General features: G+C 41.3%; 1 protein-coding gene across 1 annotated transcript in view; it reads left to right on the top strand.

The window, feature by feature from the left end:
* SORCS3 (sortilin related VPS10 domain containing receptor 3) overlaps positions 1 to 22,032 on the top strand; it is an 866,891-nt gene that overhangs the window by 657,010 nt on the left and 187,849 nt on the right. Inside the window, exons 11-13 of the mRNA XM_075348233.1 lie at positions 2,733 to 2,835; positions 10,199 to 10,275; positions 14,905 to 14,996. Of these exons, the coding sequence (XP_075204348.1) occupies positions 2,733 to 2,835; positions 10,199 to 10,275; positions 14,905 to 14,996 (272 nt within the window). The remainder of the gene's footprint in view (positions 1 to 2,732; positions 2,836 to 10,198; positions 10,276 to 14,904; positions 14,997 to 22,032) is intronic.

Below are 22,032 nucleotides of genomic sequence, written 5' to 3'. Positions count from 1 at the left end.
CGATCTCGCAACTAAAGGTATGTATAGAATCAGCATGATAGCACTAGTATAGCGCTGGCTTTAGTTTATATAGGAAAATCCCAGTGGTTGGTCCTCTTTAAATAGAGATAGAATAAGAAAGGTCTGTTAAAGTGCACCAACCACCAAGATTTTCCTATGTAAACTAAAGCCAGTGCTATACTGGTCTTCTCATGCTGATTCTATACATACTTTTAGTTGTGAGATTGGATGTATGCTTTCTGAAATACAGGCAAGTAAACTTTGTGAAATGCACTGTTATTTGATTGACAGGTGCATATTTAATAGGTGGGTCGGGTTTTGCTAGTTATTCCGCCCCTGTCTGCCTGCCTGTCCTTCTTCCCCCTGTCCCTGTTATTACAGGGGGAGGAAGAAGGAGGAAGGACAGGCAGCAGACAGGGGCGGGAATAACTAGCAAAACCCAACCCACCTATTAGATATTCTGTTGCTCCTGTCAATCAAATAACAGTGAATTTCACAAACTTTACTTGCCTGTATTTCAGAAACTATACATCCGATCTCACAACTAAAGGAATGTATAGAATCAGCCTGATAGTGCCAGTATAGCACTGTATGTATAGAATCAGCCTGATAGCGCCAGTATAGCACTGTATGTATAGAATCAGCCTGATAGTGCCAGTATAGCACTGTATGTATAGAATCAACCTGATAGTGCCAGTATAGCACTGTATGTATAGAATCAGCCTGATACCGCCAGTATAGCACTGTATGTATAGAATCAGCCTGATAGCGCCAGTATAGCACTGTATGTATAGAATCAGCCTGATAGTGCCAGTATAGCACTGTATGTATAGAATCAGCCTGATAGTGCCAGTATAGCACTGTATGTATAGAATCAGCCTGATAGTGCCAGTATAGTACTGTATGTATAGAATCAGCCTGATAGTGCCAGTATAGCACTGTATGTATAGGATCAGCCTGATAGTGCCAGTATAGCACTGTATGTATAGAATCAGCCTGATAGTGCCAGTATAGCACTGTATGTATAGAATCAGCCTGATAGTGCCAGTATAGCACTGTATGTATAGAATCAGCCTGATAGTGCCAGTATAGCACTGTATGTATAGAATCAGCCTGATACTGCCAGTATAGCACTGTATGTATAGAATCAGACTGATAGTGCCAGTATAGCACTGTATGTATAGAATCAGCCTGATAGTGCCAGTATAGCACTGTATGTATAGAATCAGCCTGATAGTGCCAGTATAGCACTGTATGTATAGAATCAGCCTGATAGTGCCAGTATAGCACTGTATGTATAGAATCAGCCTGATAGTGCCAGTATAGCACTGTATGTATAGAATCAGCCTGATAGTGCCAGTATAGCACTGTATGTATAGAATCAGCCTGATAGTGCCAGTATAGCACTGTATGTATAGAATCAGCCTGATAGTGCCAGTATAGCACTGTATGTATAGAATCAGCCTGATAGCGCCAGTATAGCACTGTATGTATAGAATCAGCCTGATAGTGCCAGTATAGCACTGTATGTATAGAATCAGCCTGATAGTGCCAGTATAGCACTGTATGTATAGAATCAGCCTGATAGTGCCAGTATAGCACTATATGTATAGAATCAGCCTGATAGTGCCAGTATAGCACTGTATGTATAGACTCAGCCTGATAGTGCCAGTATAGCACTGTATGTATAGAATCAGCCTGATAGCGCCAGTATAGCACTGTATGTATAGAATCAGCCTGATAGTGCCAGTATAGCGCTGTATGTATAGAATCAGCCTGATAGTGCCAGTATAGCACTGTATGTATAGAATTCGCCTGATAGCGCCAGTATAGCACTGTATGTATAGAATCAGCCTGATAGTGCCAGTATAGCACTGTATGTATAGAATCAGCCTGATAGCGCCAGTATAGCACTGTATGTATAGAATCAGCCTGATAGCGCCAGTATAGCACTGTATGTATAGAATCAGCCTGATAGTGCCAGTATAGCACTGTATGTATAGAATCAGCCTGATAGCGCCAGTATAGCACTGTATGTATAGAATCAGCCTGATAGCGCCAGTATAGCACTGTATGTATAGAATCAGCCTGATAGCGCCAGTATAGCACTGTATGTATAGAATCAGCCTGATAGCGCCAGTATAGCACTGTATGTATAGAATCAGCCTGATAGCGCCATTATAGCACTATGTATAGAATCAGCCTGATAGTGCCAGTATAGCACTGTATGTATAGAATCAGCCTGATAGCGCCATTATAGCACTATGTATAGAATCAGCCTGATAGTGCCAGTATAGCACTGTATGTATAGACTCAGCCTGATAGTGCCAGTATAGCACTGTATGTATAGAATCAGCCTGATAGTGCCAGTATAGCACTGTATGTATAGAATCAGCCAGATAGTGCCAGTATAGCACTGTATGTATAGAATCAGCCTGATAGTGCCAGTATAGCACTGTATGTATAGAATCAGCCTGATAGTGCCAGTATAGCACTGTATGTATAGAATCAGCCTGATAGCGCCAGTATAGCACTGTATGTATAGAATCAGCCTGATAGTGCCAGTATAGCACTGGATTTAGTTTACATAGTTAAATCCTGGTGGTCGGTCCTCTTTAACAGTTTGAATGCTAGTAATTATTCTCTTATATACATAATATACTGCCGAGTTTATTGATTTCGCTTCTGCCTCATTCTCATTCCTGTCTCTTCCTTTTCCCTTCCGTCTTCAGCCTTTCTGCTCCTTACACTTCAACTTGCAGATGTCTGAGAATCCCTATAACTCTGGGAGTATTTCCAGTAAAGTGTCAGCTCCTTGGCTCATTGTGGCCTCAGGTAAATAAGTAATCTGCGGTCTCGGGGGGAGGGGGGGCGATCTACCGCTGTCATTGCGGATACTGTATCCTGCTATCGTTTCTTTATGATGTGCCCCAAAGTTAGCTCTCAAAATGCTCTATATTTTATTCTACAATCACTTGTTTTACCCAATTACATGGCTGCGTTCTCATTTGCATTGATAGTTTAGCAAGGTATACTGCGGACTGTGTGTGTTCCTCTGTCAGCCAGGCTTGGACTGGCCCACAGGAGGACCGGAGAATTCCCCGGTGGGCCCCTCTGAAGTAGTACATCACATACCCTGCCCCAACATAATCAGTAGTTGGCACAGTGCAATAGTTTTACTATGTAGAGATAAAGGACGCATCTCCTCACTCATTTTACAAACAACCCAGTCTATTATTATACAGAAGCATAGGCAGATTTGTGAATGTAATATTTACATGTAGTTGATCAGTGGGCCGAAGGGTCATTTTTACTGGTGGGCCCCTGCTGCCCCAGTCTGACACTGCTTTTAGCCATGGAGTTTTTTAACCCTCCCATCCACTCTGAGAAGCAATCGCTGGTCACCGCGTCCATCCGGGGACCAAAAGGAGCGATTTTGTCCATTTGCTGCAATGGGAGTTATAGAAACTGTCATTTGAGCCTCCGCAGCTGGTTCCGCAACTCCTATAGAAATGAATGGAGTAGGCTGCACTCTCGCCCCACCTCTCTATTCATTCTTTGCCTGAACGCATTGATCTCCTTACCGTGGGGTTTATAAGACCCTCATTCTGCAGATACAGGTGGGTCACAGAGGTGGAATCCACATCGGAGATACCCCTTTAAAAGGAATCTGTCTCCATATTTTTCCTCCCCTATCTCAGATTATCATAAAGTAGGTGCAGAGACTGTGATTCTAGTGATTTATCACTTACTGGGCTTCTTGCTGTAATTTTGATAAAATCACAGTTTTTTCTGCTGTAGATCTAGTAATTCTGAGCTCTGTGTAACCCCGCCCACACCACTGATTGGCAACTGTGTGCACTATGCATAGCCAGAAAGCTGCCAATCATTAGTGGGGGCGGGATTGGACTACATGGCAGCAGATTTACTAGTCCTATAAAGATAATCTCCTGATAATAAAACTTTGGTTTGATAAAAAAAAACGACAGAAAGCAACTCAGTAAGTGACACATCGCTGGAATCAGTGTCTCTGCCTCTACATTATACTGTTCTCATAGTATTAGAAAACTATTGACAGATTCCCTTTAAGACAGTTAGTCCCTCATTGAAGAAACTGCCAGGATAAGAAAACCTTGAGGACGCTTGTGTATAAGCCATGACATCGATTGGCTACACAGTGAATTGTACAATGGATAGTTTGTAATACTTCATTTTGCCAGTGGTGGCGCTGTACGTCAATTGGTCTTAGTTTCCTCTTCATATTACAGCTGAATACTGAGGATTGAAAGGGGTTGTTTACTTCTTTAACGTTGATGGCATTTCCTTAGGATAGGTCATCAATATCTGATTTGCCGAGGTCCTACGCCCCACCAGTCAGCAGTTCTCGGTGCCATTGGCAGCAGTAAGCGAATGAACATGCTCAATTCCAGAGTTGCTCCGTTTTCTGATAGCGGCCGGGAACTCCACATCTGCCTCCTCTTGATTGGAATGGGAGATGGATGTGCTGTAGAAGGACCTGTGCTGATGTCATACCCATGTGACCAGAAGGGGTGGGGCCTCAGCCAACATAGCTGATACCAGGAAACAACATTATTTTTCTGTTGGCTGAGGCCCCACCCCTTCTGGTCACATGAGTATGACATCAGCACAGGTCCTTCTATCCAGTTTGATATAGCCACAACCTTTAGTAATAGACTTCTGTAATAGAAACAGCATAAATAACGGGGAGGAACAAGAGGCCGGGGGAGGGGGGGGGGGGTGGAAATCACTATCAAACCCCATCCCAGCTATCAGCTGCTCGGCAGCTGCTGTCAGTCAATATCTGCTCATTTTATAAACTTAACTTGCTTGTGTTTCAAAACCTATACATCCACGCTGACAACTAAAGGTATGTATAGAATCAGCCTGATAGCGCCATTATAGCACTGTATGTATAGACTCAGCCTGATAGTGCCAGTATAGCACTGTATGTATAGAATCAGCCTGATAGTGCCAGTATAGCACTGTATGTATAGACTTAGCCTGATAGTGCCAGTATAGCACTGTATGTATAGACTCAGCCTGATAGTGCCAGTATAGCATTGTATGTATAGACTCAGCCTGATAGTGCCAGTATAGCACTGTATGTATAGAATCAGCTTGATAGTGCCAGTATAGCACTGTATGTATAGACTCAGCCTGATAGTGCCAGTATAGCACTGTATGTATAGAATCAGCCTGATAGTGCCAGTATAGCACTGTATGTATAGACTTAGCCTGATAGTGCCAGTATAGCACTGTATGTATACAATCAGCCTGATAGCGCCATTATAGCATTGTATGTATAGACTCAGCCTGATAGTGCCAGTATAGCACTGTATGTATAGAATCAGCCTGATAGTGCCAGTATAGCACTGTATGTATAGAATCAGCCTGATAGTGCCAGTATAGCACTGTATGAATAGACTCAGCCTGATAGTGCCAGTATAGCACTGTATGTATAGAATCAGCCTGATAGTGCCAGAATAGCACTGTATGTATAGACTCAGCCTGATAGTGCCAGAATAGCACTGTATGTATAGACTCAGCCTGATAGTGCCAGTATAGCACTGTATGTATAGACTCAGCCTGATAGTGCCAGTATAGCACTGTATGTATACAATCAGCCTGATAGCGCCATTATAGCACTGTATGTATAGACTCAGCCTGATAGTGCCAGTATAGCACTGTATGTATAGAATCAGCCTGATAGTGCCAGTATAGCACTGTATGTATAGACTTAGCCTGATAGTGCCAGTATAGCACTGTATGTATAGAATCAGCCTGATAGCGCCAGTATAGCACTGTATATATAGAATCAGCCTGATAGCGCCAGTATAGCACTGTATGTATAGAATCAGCCTGATAGTGCCAGTATAGCACTGTATGTATAGACTCAGCCTGATAGTGCCAGTATAGCACTGTATGTATAGAATCAGCCTGATAGTGCCAGTATAGCACTGTATGTATAGAATCAGCCTGATAGTGCCGGTATAGCACTGTATGTATAGAATCAGCCTGATAGTGCCAGTATAGCACTGTATGTATAGAATCAGCCTGATAGTGCCGGTATAGCACTGTATGCATAGAATCAGCCTGATAGTGCCAGTATAGCACTGTATGTATAGAATCAGCCTGATCGTGCCAGTATAGCACTGTATGTATAGACGCAGCCTGATAGCGCCAGTATAGCACTGTATGTATAGACTCAGCCTGATAGTGCCAGTATAGCACTGTATGTATAGACTCAGCCTGATAGTGCCAGTATAGCACTGTATGTATAGAATCAGCCTGATAGTGCCAGTATAGCACTGTATGTATAGACTCAGCCTGATAGTGCCAGTATAGCACTGTATGTATAGAATCAGCCTGATAGCGCCAGTATAGCACTGTATGTATAGAATCAGCCTGATAGTGCCAGTATAGCACTGTATGTATAGAATCAGCCTGATAGTGCCAGTATAGCACTGTATGTATAGAATCAGCCTGATAGCGCCAGTATAGCACTGTATGTATAGAATCAGCCTGATAGTGCCAGTATAGCACTGTATGTATAGAATCAGCCTGATAGTGCCAGTATAGCACTGTATGTATAGACTCAGCCTGATAGTGCCAGTATAGCACTGTATATATAGAATCAGCCTGATAGTGCCAGTATAGCACTGTATGTATAGAATCAGCCTGATAGCGCCAGTATAGCACTGTATATATAGAATCAGCCTGATAGTGCCAGTATAGTGCTGTATGTATAGACTCAGCCTGATAGTGCCAGTATAGCACTGTATGTATAGACTCAGCCTGATAGTGCCAGTATAGCACTGTATGTATAGACTCAGCCTGATAGTGCCAGTATAGCACTGTATGTATAGACTCAGCCTGATAGTGCCAGTATAGCACTGGCTTTAGGTTATATAGGAAAATCCTGGTGATTGGTGCGCTTTAAGCCCAGATAAAACCACTGAACATGGGGAGCAGCGCATTGTGAAAGGACCCTAAAATAGAACAGATCCTTATTGGATTACAAATTAGAAAAAAATAAAATAATTTTACTTTGCTGATTTCTAGATGATCAGAGATCCATTCAATACATTAAAACACTGTTAATATCATTAAGCATGGTGCAATGGCTGTACATGGGAGAAAAATGGAGGTCTGACTTATGTGCAATGTCTGCAACAAAGAGATTTTAAGAGATTAAAAAAATACAATTATTTCCAGAAATGGCGCCACCAATGTGCATAAGGTTGACTGTGGTATTGCAGCTTAGCCATATTGACGAGGATGTCAGACACAGGCTGGTTCACTATTTACATCACATATCTACTATTTCATGTTATTACTGCACAATGTGACCGTGTCCAACAACATCAAATGTCATTGTTTTCCACATCGCCAGTCAGTCATGGGTTTCTTTGTAGCAAGAAAATCATTTATCGGGAAAGTAACAAGGCTCGTGCCATGTAAGCTGTGACATTTGGTTCAGTTAGTAGATGTCAGAACTTGGATGTTTTCAGGGTGAAACATATTTATACATTTCCCGTCTTTTGATTTACGAAAGTAAAAAACAAGACCACAATTGGCGATGAGTGAAGTGCTCTGCGGATGCAGCAGATGTCACATTAGCAGCCGCTCCGCAGTGCACAGCCGCTCCGCAGTGCACAGCCACCATCTGGGCCACTTTATACTGTGACACTGGTGGCAGAGGTCTTGTTCCTCATCAATTCGCGGGTATCATTTTGGTTAAAGTTTACTCTTCCCTTTCTTCTGTCTCCTATTCCTGCTTTTATTTTCCTTTACCTTTTGTTTTTGTATTCCTTCCTTACTTTCTTTAGTATGGCTTTTATTATCTTCTTCATCTTCTAAATATTCACGTGCATCTTGTTTTTTATCTTCTCCATCTTTTAAATCCTCGTCTTTTACATCTTTATATGAATCTTCTACATTCTTATCTTTTTCTCTCTTCATTTTTTCTTTAATCAGTTTCTGTTTTTCATCTTTCTCTTCTTCCTCTGTTTTAATTCTTTTCTTCTCATTCTTCCACTTCATCTTCTTCCTCTCTCTCTTCTTCTTTTTCCACTTCTTCTTTTATATGCATCTATTTCCTCTTCTTTTTTAACTTCTACTTCCTCTTTCTATTCTTCTCCTTCGCTTTCTTCCACTATCTCTTCTTCTTTGTCTTCTTCTTCCTTCTTCTTCCTTCCTCTTCCTTCTTCTCCTTCCTTCTTCTTCTTCCTTCTTCTTCCTTCTTCCTCCTTCCTTCTTCCTCCTTTCTTCTTCCTCCTCCTTCTTTCTTCTTCCTTCTTTCTCCTTCCTTCTTCCTCCTTCCTTCTTCCTCCTTCCTCTTTCCTTCTTCCTCCTTCCTCCTCCCTTCTTCCTCCTGTCTTCTTCCTCCTCCTTCTTCCTCCTTCCTCTTTCCTTCTTCCTCCTTCCTTCTTCCTCCTGTCTTCTTCCTCCTCCTTCTTCCTTCTTTCTTCTTCATTCTTTTTCCTTCCTTCTTTCTCCTTCCTCCTTCCTTCTTCCTTCTTCCTCCTTCCGTCTTCCTCCTTCCGTCTTCCTCCTTTCGTCTTTCTCCTTTCTTCTTCTTGTTCTTCTTCTTCTCAAAACCTTAACCTCAATGACCTACAAAGACATCCACAACCTGTCTCCTCCATACATCTGTACTCTAGTCTCCCAGTACTTACCTACATGCAACCTTCGATCCTCACAGGATCTACTTCTCTACTCCTCTCTTATCTCCTTTTCCCACCATCGCATCCAAGATTTCTCCTGTGACTCCCCCATACTTTGGAATGCTCTACCCCAGCATATCAGACTCTCGCCTATCTTGACAAGCTTCAAAAGGAACCTGAAAACCCACCTCTTCTAACAAACCTACAACCTGCAGTAACCCTTGCAGGCAGGGTCCTCTCTCCTCCTCACGGGCTGAGTCCTCTCTCCTCCTTGCGGGCTGAGTAATCTCTCCACCTCACAGGCTGGGTCCTCTCTCCTCCTCGTGGGCAGGGTCCTCCTCACGGGCAGGGTCTTCTTTCCTCCTCGCGGGCAGGGTTCTCTCTCCTTCTCGCGGGCTGGGTCTTCTCTCCTCCTTGCGGGCAGAGTTCTCTCTCCTTCTCGCGGCCTGAGTCTTCTCTCCTCCTTGCGGGCTGGGTAATCTCTCCACCTCACAGGCAGGGTCCTCCCTCCTTCTCGTGTGCAGGGTCCTCTCTCCTCGTGGGCTGGGTCCTCTCTCCTCCTCGTGGGCAGGGTCTTCTCTCCTCCTCACGGGCTGGGTCCTCTCTCCTCCTCGAGGGCAGGGTCCTTCTCACGGGCAGGGTCTTCTCTCCTCCTCATGGGCAGGGTCTTCTCTTGTCCTCGCGGGCTGGGTCTTCTCTCCTCCTGGCGGGCAGGGTTCTCTCTCCTCGCGGGATGGGTCCTTTCTCCTCCTTGTGGGCAGGGTCTTCTCTCCTCCTCGTGGGCAGGGTCCTCTCTCCTGCTGTACCACTCTGTGCCTGTTGACTAAGGACGATCACATCTGAAACGTGTAGATCAGAGGAGTTATGTTTTATTCCTTCTTCCCTTTTTAACCATTTATGGAATAAAATGAAATTTTAACTTTATTCCATGTTTCTATGGACGTCTTTTTGTGCCGGGGATCCGCCTTTTTCTAACAGTCCGTGCCTTGTATTGTTTATGATTATTGTACTTGTCCCTATTATGTACACCCCTTTCACATGTAAAGCGCCATGGAATAAATGGCGCTATAATGATACAAAATAATAATAACAATAAAAATAATAAGAATTCTTGTTCTTACACTTCTACACATTTATCATCTTCAACTCCTTTCTCTCATTGTTTTTTCTTTTGTTTGTTTTTTTTTACTTGTTCCTGCTTCTTTTAAGTGAATAACCTCTCTGGGCAGACACTACAATTGTTTTTCTGGTTATTTGCCAAAAATCTCAGATTATGCAAATTGGTTGTTGTCTTGTAAAAATAAGATCTGTTCACCGATACAAGCATCTCCTTGATCAACCTTTCTGGTAAGAAGCAACAATCCCATTTAAGCAGCAATGACTACTTGTGCTTCAAGACAAAGTATTTACACCTCAAACATACGATAAAAGGTTTTCATAAATGAATATGATGAACTTATTAATGTAAATAACAAGAATAAGGCTGAAATAACAATCTGTATCTTTTACAGGTAACGTCGGGGCAGAGCTGTCATCCACGGACACCAATATGTACATCTCATCAGATGGTGGAAACACATGGAAACATGTAAGTGAAAAGATTGTATCTGGGAGTAGATATGGGGCAAAAGTGTTTCATAAATTGTATGCCAGTAATATCAAAGTAAAGAAGTAGCAGCAGCAATAGTAGTATAAGTATGGAAGGCGAAAAAAGAAGACCGGATAGGGGGGAAGAAAAGGAATATAAGTATGGAAGGTTAAGAAAGAAGAAAGGATAGAGGAAAAGAAGAGGAATCCTAAGTATGGAAGGTTAAGAAAGAAGACCAGATAGAGGAGAAGAAGAGGAATCCTAAGTATGGAAGGTTAAGAAAGAAGAAAGGATAGAGGAGAAGAAGAGGAATCCTAAGTATGGAAGGTTAAGAAAGAAGAAAGGATAGAGGAAAAGAAGAGGACTCCTAAGTATGGAAGGTTAAGAAAGAAGAAAGGATAGAGGAAAAGAGGAATCCTAAGTATGGAAGGTTAAGAAAGAAGACCAGATAGAGGAGAAGAAGAGGAATCCTAAGTATGGAAGGTTAAGATCGGATGAGGAGAAGAAGAGGACTATAAGTATGGAAGACGAAGAAAGAAGATCGGATGAGGAGAGAAAGAGCAATATAAGTATGGAGGCAAAGAAAGAAGACCGGATAGAAGAGAAGAAGAGGAGTCCTAAGTATGGAAGTCTAAGAAAGAAGACCAGATAGAAGAGAAGAAGAAGAATATAAGTATGGAAGGCAAAGAAAGAAGACCGGATAGAGGAAAGGAAGAGGAATATCAGTATGGAGGCAAAGAAAGAAGACCGGATAGAGGAAAGGAAGAGGAATATCAGTATGGAAGGCAAAGAAAGAAGACCGGATAGAGGAAAGGAAGGGGAATATAAGTATGGAAGATAAAGAAAGAAGACTGGATAGAGGAAAGGAAGAGGAATATCAGTATGGAAGGCAAAGAAAGAAGACCGGATAGAGGAAAGGAAGAGGAATATCAGTATGGAAGGCAAAGAAAGAAGACCGGATAGAGGAAAAGAAGAGGAATATCAGTATGGAAGGCAAAGAAAGAAGACCGGATAGAGGAAAGGAAGAGGAATATCAGTATGGAGGCAAAGAAAGAAGACTGGATAGAGTAGAAGAATAAGAATATCAGTATGGAAGGCAAAGAAAAAAGACCGGATAGAGGAAAGGAAGAGGAATATCAGTATGGAAGGCGAAGAAAGAAGACCGGATAGAGGAAAGAAAGAGGAATATCAGTATGGAAGGTGAAGAAAGAAGACCGGATAGAGGAAAGGAAGAGGAATATAAGTATGGAAGGCGAAGAAAGAAGACCGGATAGAGTAGAAGAATAGGAATATCAGTATGGAGGCAAAGAAAGAAGACTGGATAGAGGAAAGGAAGAGGAATATCAGTATGGAAGGCAAAGAAAGAAGACCGGATAGAGGAAAGGAAGAGGAATATAAGTATGGAAGGCGAAGAAAGAAGACCGGATAGAGGAAAGGAAGAGGAATATCAGTATGGAAGGCAAAGAAAGAAGACCGGATAGAGGAAAAGAAGAGGAATATCAGTATGGAAGGCAAAGAAAGAAGACCGGATAGAGGAAAGGAAGAGGAATATCAGTATGGAGGCAAAGAAAGAAGACTGGATAGAGTAGAAGAATAAGAATATCAGTATGGAAGGCAAAGAAAAAAGACCGGATAGAGGAAAGGAAGAGGAATATCAGTATGGAAGGCGAAGAAAGAAGACCGGATAGAGGAAAGAAAGAGGAATATCAGTATGGAAGGTGAAGAAAGAAGACCGGATAGAGGAAAGGAAGAGGAATATAAGTATGGAAGGCGAAGAAAGAAGACCGGATAGAGTAGAAGAATAGGAATATCAGTATGGAGGCAAAGAAAGAAGACTGGATAGAGGAAAGGAAGAGGAATATCAGTATGGAAGGCAAAGAAAGAAGACCGGATAGAGGAAAGGAAGAGGAATATCAGTATGGAAGGCAAAGAAAGAAGACCGGATAGAGGAAAGGAAGAGGAATATCAGTATGGAGGCAAAGAAAGAAGACTGGATAGAGTAGAAGAATAAGAATATCAGTATGGAAGGCAAAGAAAAAAGACCGGATAGAGGAAAGGAAGAGGAATATCAGTATGGAAGGCGAAGAAAGAAGACCGGATAGAGGAAAGAAAGAGGAATATCAGTATGGAAGGTGAAGAAAGAAGACCGGATAGAGGAAAGGAAGAGGAATATAAGTATGGAAGGCGAAGAAAGAAGACCGGATAGGGGAAAGGAAGAGGAATATCAGTATGGAAGGCGAAGAAAGAAGACCGGATAGAGGAAAGGAAGAGGAATATCAGTATGGAAGGCAAAGAAAGAAGACCGGATAGAGGAAAGGAAGAGGAATATCAGTATGGAGGCAAAGAAAGAAGACCGGATAGAGGAAAGGAAGAGGAATATCAGTATGGAAGGCGAAGAAAGAAGACCGGATAGAGGAAAGGAAGAGGAATATCAGTATGGAAGGCAAAGAAAGAAGACCGGATAGAGGAAAGGAAGAGGAATATCAGTATGGAAGGCGAAGAAAGAAGACCGGATAGAGGAAAGGAAGAGGAATATCAGTATGGAAGGCAAAGAAAGAAGACCGGATAGAGGAAAGGAAGAGGAATATCAGTATGGAAGGCAAAGAAAGAAGACCGGATAGAGGAAAGGAAGAGGAATATCAGTATGGAGGCAAAGAAAGAAGACCGGATAGAGGAAAGAAAGAGGAATATCAGTATGGAGGCAAAGAAAGAAGACCGGATAGAGTAGAAGAATAGGAATATCAGTATGGAAGGCAAAGAAAGAAGACCGGATAGAGGAAAGAAAGAGGAATATCAGTATGGAAGGCGAAGAAAGAAGACCGGATAGAGGAAAGGAAGAGGAATATCAGTATGGAAGGCGAACAAAGAAGACCGGATAGAGGAAAGGAAGAGGAATATCAGTATGGAAGGCGAAGAAAGAAGACTGGATAGAGTATAAGAATAGGAATAGATATATGAAAGACTAAGAAAGAAGATTGGATAAGGGAAAAGAAGAGGAATATAAGTATGGAAGGCAAAGAAGGAAGAACAGATAGAGGAAAAGATGAGGAATATAAGTATGGAAGACTAAGAGAGAAGACCGGATAGAGGAGAAAAAGGGAAGCAATTAAAATGAGGAAACAGATAATAAAAAGATAAAAAAGGTAAAAGAGAAGGAGAAGGAGAAGAAAAAAAGTGGCAAGAATCGGAACATGAAGAGAAGAGAGGATGCAGAGGAAGAAGACTAAAATAAGAAATAAAGGGAGAAAACAAAGAAAATCAAAATACAAGAAAATGAAATCAAGAATAAGAAGAAAAAGAAGGGGAAGAAGAGGTAAGGCAATGAACAGTAAGAGAAAAGAAAGGAGATGATGGAGCAAGAAAAGAAGAAGAAAGCAGAAGACAAGTTGGAAGAAAAGGGAAAAATGTAACAGATGAGAACAGAGGAAGACCTAAAAGTGGAATAAAATAAGGTAGAACAGAAAAGGAAAATAAAGGAAAGAAGAGGAAAAAGAAGACAAATATGAGGAGATGTAAAAAAGCACAAGAAGAAAAATAAAATTAAGGAGAAAATATGAAAGAAGAAAAAATAGGAAAACAGGAAAAAAAAAGATCAGGAAGAAGAAGCAGTAAAAGTGGAAGAATAGAAGGAAAATATATTAAGGGTCTGATGTCATGAGTGTGTCACCCTCTGGGGAGAACTCTGGTGAGTCTGGGAGCAGAAGGTCGCGGCGCCTTATAATGCACAGGTCTGCAACTTGCATTTCAGTGGATCTACTTTCTTTTAGTCCTGCAGCGTTTAAGGACTCTTTCCTATTTGGCTGTCCTTTGTAGCCTTAATCTCAGGTGCAGCTCTTTTGTGATCACTCCCCTTCGCTATAAAAAGTAATTGTCTTACCATCTGATGCCTGTTATAGATTCTCATTCCATGCTGACCACTTTTGGAAGGAGCCTGTCTCTGAAAAGAGGAGTCTTGTCTATTGCAGCACTGGTGTTTAGCAGCATTGGAGGAGTTTGAAGTGTTTTCCTTGTCTATTTTCCCTCCGTCTGTTTACCTACCTTGTGTTATATTATTGCAGTGGTGAGACTAGTGTTCTCACCGGCCTTCTCACTAGCCAGACTGAGTTTAGAGCAATAGAAAACCTAGGTACGCGATGGCGACAGGAGGAAGACAATAGGGAGCATAGGGTACAGACTCAGACTACATATAAATAATACTTAAAAAAAAAAAAAAGGGGGCAAATAGAATAATGAGGCTGGTGGTAGGGAAGATGGGTCATCAGCGTCCTGTTTACGGTCGGAAAGAAATACTGTGGAAACCTGCCAGCGTATAGGAAGGAAAAAAATCTTTTAGGTTCGCTCATCAATCATTCTTATAAAACTGTGTCCTGTATTTATTGCACTTGACAATCAGATCAGTAATTTAGCTGCAGAAGTTTATAGTTAATGACTCTGAGATCAATATAACCCTTCTTAATTAAATGCTGCACATAAGAAAGCCTGACGGTGGATGAAGAGCTCGCAGCATATTAATAATGCAATCTTGTTATTATTCATCTCACATTTATATATTTATTATAGCAGCGGTAAAATTCATTATTATATTGTATTTATTAATATTATTACATGTTTTATGTCTAATTTCTACAGATTTTTGAAGAAGAATACAATATATGGTTTTTAGACTGGGGTGGAGCCTTGGTAGCGATGAAACACACGTCTCTCCCTGTGCGACAGCTGTGGTAAGAAATATACTTCTCATATAGTAATATGGCCGCCCTTCTCCTCAGTGTGATATAGTAATATATATAGTAATATGGCTGCTCTTCTCCTCAGTGTGATATAGTAATATATATATAGTAATATGGCCGCCCTTCTCCTCAGTGTGATATAGTAATATATATAGTAGTATGGCCGCCCTTCTCCTCAGTGTTATATAGTAATATATATAGTAATATCGCTGCTCTTCTCCTCAGTGTGATATAGTAATATATATAGTAATATGGCCGCTCTCCTCCTCAGTGTGATATAGTAATATATATAGTAATATGGCCGCTCTTCTCCTTAGTGTGATATAGTAATATATATAGTAGTATGGCCGCTCTTCTCCTCAGTGTGATATAGTAATATATATAGTAATATGGCCGCTCTTCTCAGTGTGATATAGTAATATATATAGTAATATGGCCGCTCTTCTCCTCAGTGTGATATAGTAATATATATAGTAATATGTCCGCTCTTCTCCTCAGTGTGATATAGTAATATATATAATAATATGGCCGCCCTTCTCCTCAGTGTGATATAGTAATATATATAGTAATATGGCCGCCCTTCTCCTCAGTGTGATATAGTAATATATATAGTAATATGTCCGCTCTTCTCCTCAGTGTGATATAGTAATATATACATAGTGATATGGCCGCTCTTCTCCTCAGTGTGATATAGTAATATATGTATATAGTAATATGGCCGCTCTTCTCCTCAGTTTGATATAGTAATATATATATATATATAGTAATATGGCCGCTCTTCTCCTCAGTGTGATATAGTAATATATATATATATAGTAATATGGCCGCTCTTCTCCTCAGTGTGATATAATAATATATATATATATAGTAATATGGCCGCTCTTCTCCTCAGTGTGATATAGTAATATATATATATAGTAATATGGCCGCTCTTCTCCTCAGTGTGATATAGTAATATATTTATAGTAATATGGCCGCTCTTCTCCTCAGTGTGATATAGTAATATATATAGTAATATGGCCGCTCTTCTCCTCAGTGTGATATAGTAATATATATAGTAATATGGCCGCTCTTCTTCTCAGTGTGATATAGTAATATATATAGTAATATGGCCGCCCTTCTCCTCAGTGTGATATAGTAATATATATAGTAGTATGGCCGCCCTTCTCCTCAGTGTTATATAGTAATATATATAGTAATATGGCTGCTCTTCTCCTCAGTGTGATATAGTAATATATATAGTAATATGGCCGCTCTCCTACTCAGTGTGATATAGTAATATATATAGTAATATGGCCGCTCTTCTCCTTAGTGTGATATAGTAATATATATAGTAGTATGGCCGCTCTTCTCCTCAGTGTGATATAGTAATATATATAGTAATATGGCCGCTCTTCTCCTCAGTGTGATATAGTAATATATATAGTAATATGTCCGCTCTTCTCCTCAGTGTGATATAGTAATATATATAATAATATGGCCGCCCTTCTCCTCAGTGTGATATAGTAATATATATAGTAATATGGCCGCCCTTCTCCTCAGTGTGATATAGTAATATATATAGTAATATGTCCGCTCTTCTCCTCAGTGTGATATAGTAATATATATATAGTAATATGGCCGCTCTTCTCATCAGTGTGATATAGTAATATATATATAGTGATATGGCCGCTCTTCTCCTCAGTGTGATATAGTAATATATATAGTAATATGGCCGCTCTTCTCCTCAGTGTGATATAGTAATATATATATAGTAATATGTCCGCTCTTCTCCTCAGTGTGATATAGTAATATATATATAGTGATATGGCCGCTCTTCTCCTCAGTGTGATATAGTAATATATGTATATAGTAATATGGCCGCTCTTCTCCTCAGTTTGATATAGTAATATATATATATATATATATAGTAATATGGCCGCTCTTCTCCTCAGTGTGATATAGTAATATATATATATATAGTAATATGGCCGCTCTTCTCCTCAGTGTGATATAATAATATATATATATATAGTAATATGGCCGCTCTTCTCCTCAGTGTGATATAGTAATATATATATATAGTAATATGGCCGCTCTTCTCCTCAGTGTGATATAGTAATATATTTATAGTAATATGGCCGCTCTTCTCCTCAGTGTGATATAGTAATATATATAGTAATATGGCCGCTCTTCTCCTCAGTGTGATATAGTAATATATATAGTAATATGGCCGCTCTTCTCCTCAGTGTGATATAGTAATATATATAGTAATATGGCCGCCCTTCTCCTCAGTGTGATATAGTAATATATATATATAGTAATATGGCCGCTCTTCTCCTCAATGTGATATAGTAATATATATATAGTAATATGGCCGCTCTTCTCCTCAGTGTGATATAATAATGTATATATAGTAATATGGCCGCTCTTCTCCTCAGTGTGATATAGTAATATGGCCGCCCTTCTCCTCAGTGTGATATAGTAATATATATAGTAATATGGCCGCTCTTCTCCTCAGTGTGATATAGTAATATATATATATAGTGATATGGCCGCTCTTCTCCTCAGTGTGATATAGTAATATATGTATATAGTAATATGGCCGCTCTTCTCCTCAGTTTGATATAGTAATATATATATAGTAATATGGCCGCTCTTCTCCTCAGTTTGATATAGTAATATATATATAGTAATATGGCCGCTCTTCTCCTCAGTGTGATATAGTAATATATATATAGTAATATGGCCGCTCTTCTCCTCAGTGTGATATAGTAATATATATATATAGTAATATGGCCGCTCTTCTCCTCAGTGTGATATAGTAATATATATATATATATATAGTAATATGGCCGCTCTTCTCCTCAGTGTGATATAGTTATATATATAGTAATATGGCCGCTCTTCTCCTCAGTGTGATATAGTAATATATATATATATAGTAATATGGCCGCTCTTCTCCTCAGTGTGATATAGTAATATATGTATATAGTAATATGGCCGCTCTTCTCCTCAGTGTGATATAGTAATATATATAGTAATATGGCCGCTCTTCTCCTCAGTGTGATATAGTAATATATATAGTAATATGGCCGCTCTTCTCCTCAGTGTGATATAGTAATATATATAGTAATATGGCCGCTCTTCTCCTCAGTGTGATATAGTAATATATGTATATAGTAATATGGCCGCTCTTCTCCTCAGTGTGATATAGTGATATATATATATAGTAATATGGCCGCTCTTCTCCTCAGTGTGATATAGTAATATATGTATATAGTAATATGGCCGCTCTTCTCCTCAGTGTAATATAGTAATATATATATAATAATATGGCCGCTCTTCTCCTCAGTGTGATATAGTAATATATGTATATAGTAATATGGCCGCTCTTCTCCTCAGTGTGATATAGTAATATATATATATATATATATAGTAATATGGCCGCTCTTCTCCTCAGTGTGATATAGTAATATATATATATATAGTAATATGGCCGCCCTTCTCCTCAGTGTGTTATAGTAATATATATAGTAATATGGCCGCTCTTCTCCTCAGTGTGATATAGTAATATATATATATATAGTAATATGTGACGCCCTGGGCAAGCCAGGGGTCACAGGTCATCACACCACCACACCCTACACCCCAGTTAGGAACACCCAAGCTACCAAAACCCTTGTTGCCTTCCTCCAGAGGCTGATGTTCACACCAGGGGGTGGGCCAGGCGGTTGGCTCCGCCCACCGAGGAGTTCACAGCCCTGGAGGCGGGAGGAACCAGGCAGTTAGAATTTAGAAGAGGAAGTGGAAGGAGTGAGAGTTAGCTCAGGGGGAGCTTGAGTAAGGAGTCCAGCTAGGGACGTGAAGGAAGTGAAGTGGTAAAGGAGGACAGTAAGAGTGGTGACAGAAAAGAAAGAGTTAGAAAAGCCTGAAGTGAGTCCGGCTGTGTGTCCGGACAGTGACAGCAAGGTCAGCAGACGGCGGTGATTGTCTGGAGGGGGACTGCTCGGAGGTTGCTGGAAGGACCGCGGATGGGTAGTGGCCCGGCGGTCTGGAGCAGTATACGAAGGACAGTTAGCACCAGGGCAGGGGCCTCTCAAACCCCGGCAAGGCTAGGAGTCGCCATAATTTGCCAAATCCGTCAGTGAAGGGGACGTCTGTCTCCCAACAACCAAGTCCCGATTGAAGGCAACAGCCCAACCATTAAAGCAGAGACACCGCCACCGCCAGGGCACCAGTTTCTGAGGGCCAGCGCCTGCGGGCAAAGAGTAGAGCTCCCCCGGTCCAGCTTGAAGCCGGGGAGCGGGTTACCGGTGGGAACCCATCGCAACCATCAACAACATAGGTGCAGGACAGAGGGACCGTCACCGTCACCTTCTGGGGAAAGCAAGTGCAGCCGTCCGTGGGAACCGTCTTTCCAGCCGTGTGTTTTACCGAGAACTGTGTCATCGTCTCAGGCTGAGTGAGTACCACAGTGCCGCAAGGCACAGCGCTGCCCCCGCGTCCCTGCGCCCACCAAGCCCTGCATCTCCCACCTTATCACTGGGCCCCGGGATCACCAACCCCTACCCATGGAGGGGCAACACAACAACTTGCTGCTTCACACCATCACTCCCGGGATCCCCATACAGAGCAGCGGTGGTGCTAACAAATCACCACAACCGTGGGTGGCGTCACGGACAATAGACTATATCCCAAAAAAACCAATCCCCTTTCACTCACGGGCGAGGAGCGCCGCTCGAGAACCCCCGGGATCCGGCCCCCCGCTCGAGCCACCACTGAGCAGCAGCAGCCGGACCCGAGCAGAGGGGTGAGCGCAGTGCTGACACCCTCCTCCCCGCCCGCGACAACTATGGCCGCTCTTCTCCTCAGTGTGATATAGTAATATATATATAGTAATATGGCCGCTCTTCTTCTCAGTGTCATATAGTAATATATATATAGTAATATGGCCGCTCTTCTTCTCAGTGTCATATAGTAATATATATATAGTAATATGGCCGCTCTTCTCCTCAGTGTGATATAGTAATATATATATAGTAATATGGCCGCTCTTCTCCTCAGTGTCATATAGTAATATATATATAGTAATATGGCCGCTCTTCTCCTCAGTGTGATGTAGTAATATATATAGTATTATGGCTGCTCTTCTCCTCAGTGTGATATAGTAATATATATAGTAATATGGCCGCTCTTCTCCTCAGTGTGATATAGTAATATATATATATAGTAATATGGCCGCTCTTCTCCTCAGTGTGATGTAGTAATATATATAGTATTATGGCCGCTCTTCTCCTCAGTGTGATATAGTAATATATATATAGTAATATGGCCGCTCTTCTCCTCAGTGTGATATAGTAATATATATATAGTAATATGGCTGCTCTTCTCCTCAGTGTGATATAGTAATATATATATAGTAATATGGCCGCTCTTCTCCTCAGTGTGATATAGTAATATATATATAGTAATATGGCCGCTCTTCTCCTCAGTGTTATATAGTAATATATATAGTAATATGGCCGCTCTCCTCAGTGTGATACAGTAATATATATAGTAATATGGCCGCTCTTCTCCTCAGTGTGATACAGTAATATATATAGTAATATGGCCGCTCTTCTCCTCAGTGTGATATAGTAATATATATAGTAATATGGCCGCTCTTCTCCTCAGTGTGATATAGTAATATATATATAGTAATATGGCTGCTCTTCTCCTCAGTGTGATATAGTAATATATATATAGTAATATGGCCGCTCTTCTCCTCAGTGTGATATAGTAATGTATATAGTAATATGGCTGCTCTTCTCCTCAGTGTGATATAGTAATATATGTGTATAGTAATATGGCCGCTCTTCTCCTCAGTGTGATATAGTAATATATATATAGTAATATGGCAGCACTTCTCCTCAGTGTGATATAGTAATATATATAGTAATATGGCCGCTCTTCTCCTCAGTGTGATATAGTAATATATATAGTAATATGGCCGCTCTTCTCCTCAGTGTGATATAGTAATATATATAGTAATATGGCTGCTCTTCTCCTCAGTGTGATATAGTAATATATATAGTAATATGTCCGCTCTTCTCCTCAGTGTGATATAGTAATATATATAGTATTATGGCTGCTCTTCTCCTCAGTGTGATATAGTAATATATATATAGTAATATGGCCGCTCTTCTCCTCAGTGTGATATAGTAATATATATATAGTAATATGGCCGCTCTTCTCCTCAGTGTGATATAGTAATATATATAGTAATATGGCCGCTCTTCTCCTCAGTGTGATATAGTAATATATATAGTAACTAGAAGGTGGCCCGATTCTACGCATCGGGTATTCTAGAATTTACGTATTGTGTAGTTCATGTATGATTTTTGTTATATATATAGATGTTGTTGTGTGTAGTTACCAAGTGTTTGTGTAGGGCGCTGTACATGTTCTGAGTGTCGCGGGGGGTGAGAGCGGTGTTGTATGTGTGTTGCGTGTGTTGCGTTGTTTGTGGAGCGCTGTGTGTCTGTAGCGTTGTGTGTGTGTGTGTGTGTTGTGCGGTTTGTGTGGGTGTGGTGTGTTTTGGGGGGAGGTATGTTTTGAGCAATGTGTGTGTTGTGCAGTATGTGCGTATATTTGTGTGTGCAGCGTTGTCTGTGTGTGTGGGTGTCTGTGTAGGGCGTTGTTTGTGATTCCTAGTGTGTGTGTGTTGTGCAGTGCGCGTGTGTGTGTGTGTTGGGGGGAGGTGTGCACCTCCCATCGTGCTCCATCCCCCATGCTGCGCACCCCCCATCGTGCTGCATCCCCCATGCTGCGCACTCCCAAACGTGCTCCATCCGCCATGCTGCGCACTCCCAAACGTGGTCCATCCGCCATGCTGCGCACTCCCAAACGTGCTCCATCCGCCATACTGCGCACTCCCCATCGTGCTGCATCCCCCATGCTGCGCACTCCCAAACGTGCTCCATCCGCCATGCTGCGCACTCCCCATCGTGCTCTATCCGCCATGCTGCACACTCCCAAACGTGCTCCATCCGCCATGCTGCGCACT

Source organism: Anomaloglossus baeobatrachus, chromosome 5 (assembly GCF_048569485.1).
Source record: "Anomaloglossus baeobatrachus isolate aAnoBae1 chromosome 5, aAnoBae1.hap1, whole genome shotgun sequence".
NCBI classification, from domain to species: Eukaryota; Metazoa; Chordata; class Amphibia; order Anura; family Aromobatidae; genus Anomaloglossus; species Anomaloglossus baeobatrachus.
This window is presented reverse-complemented; position numbering and strand designations above follow the sequence as displayed.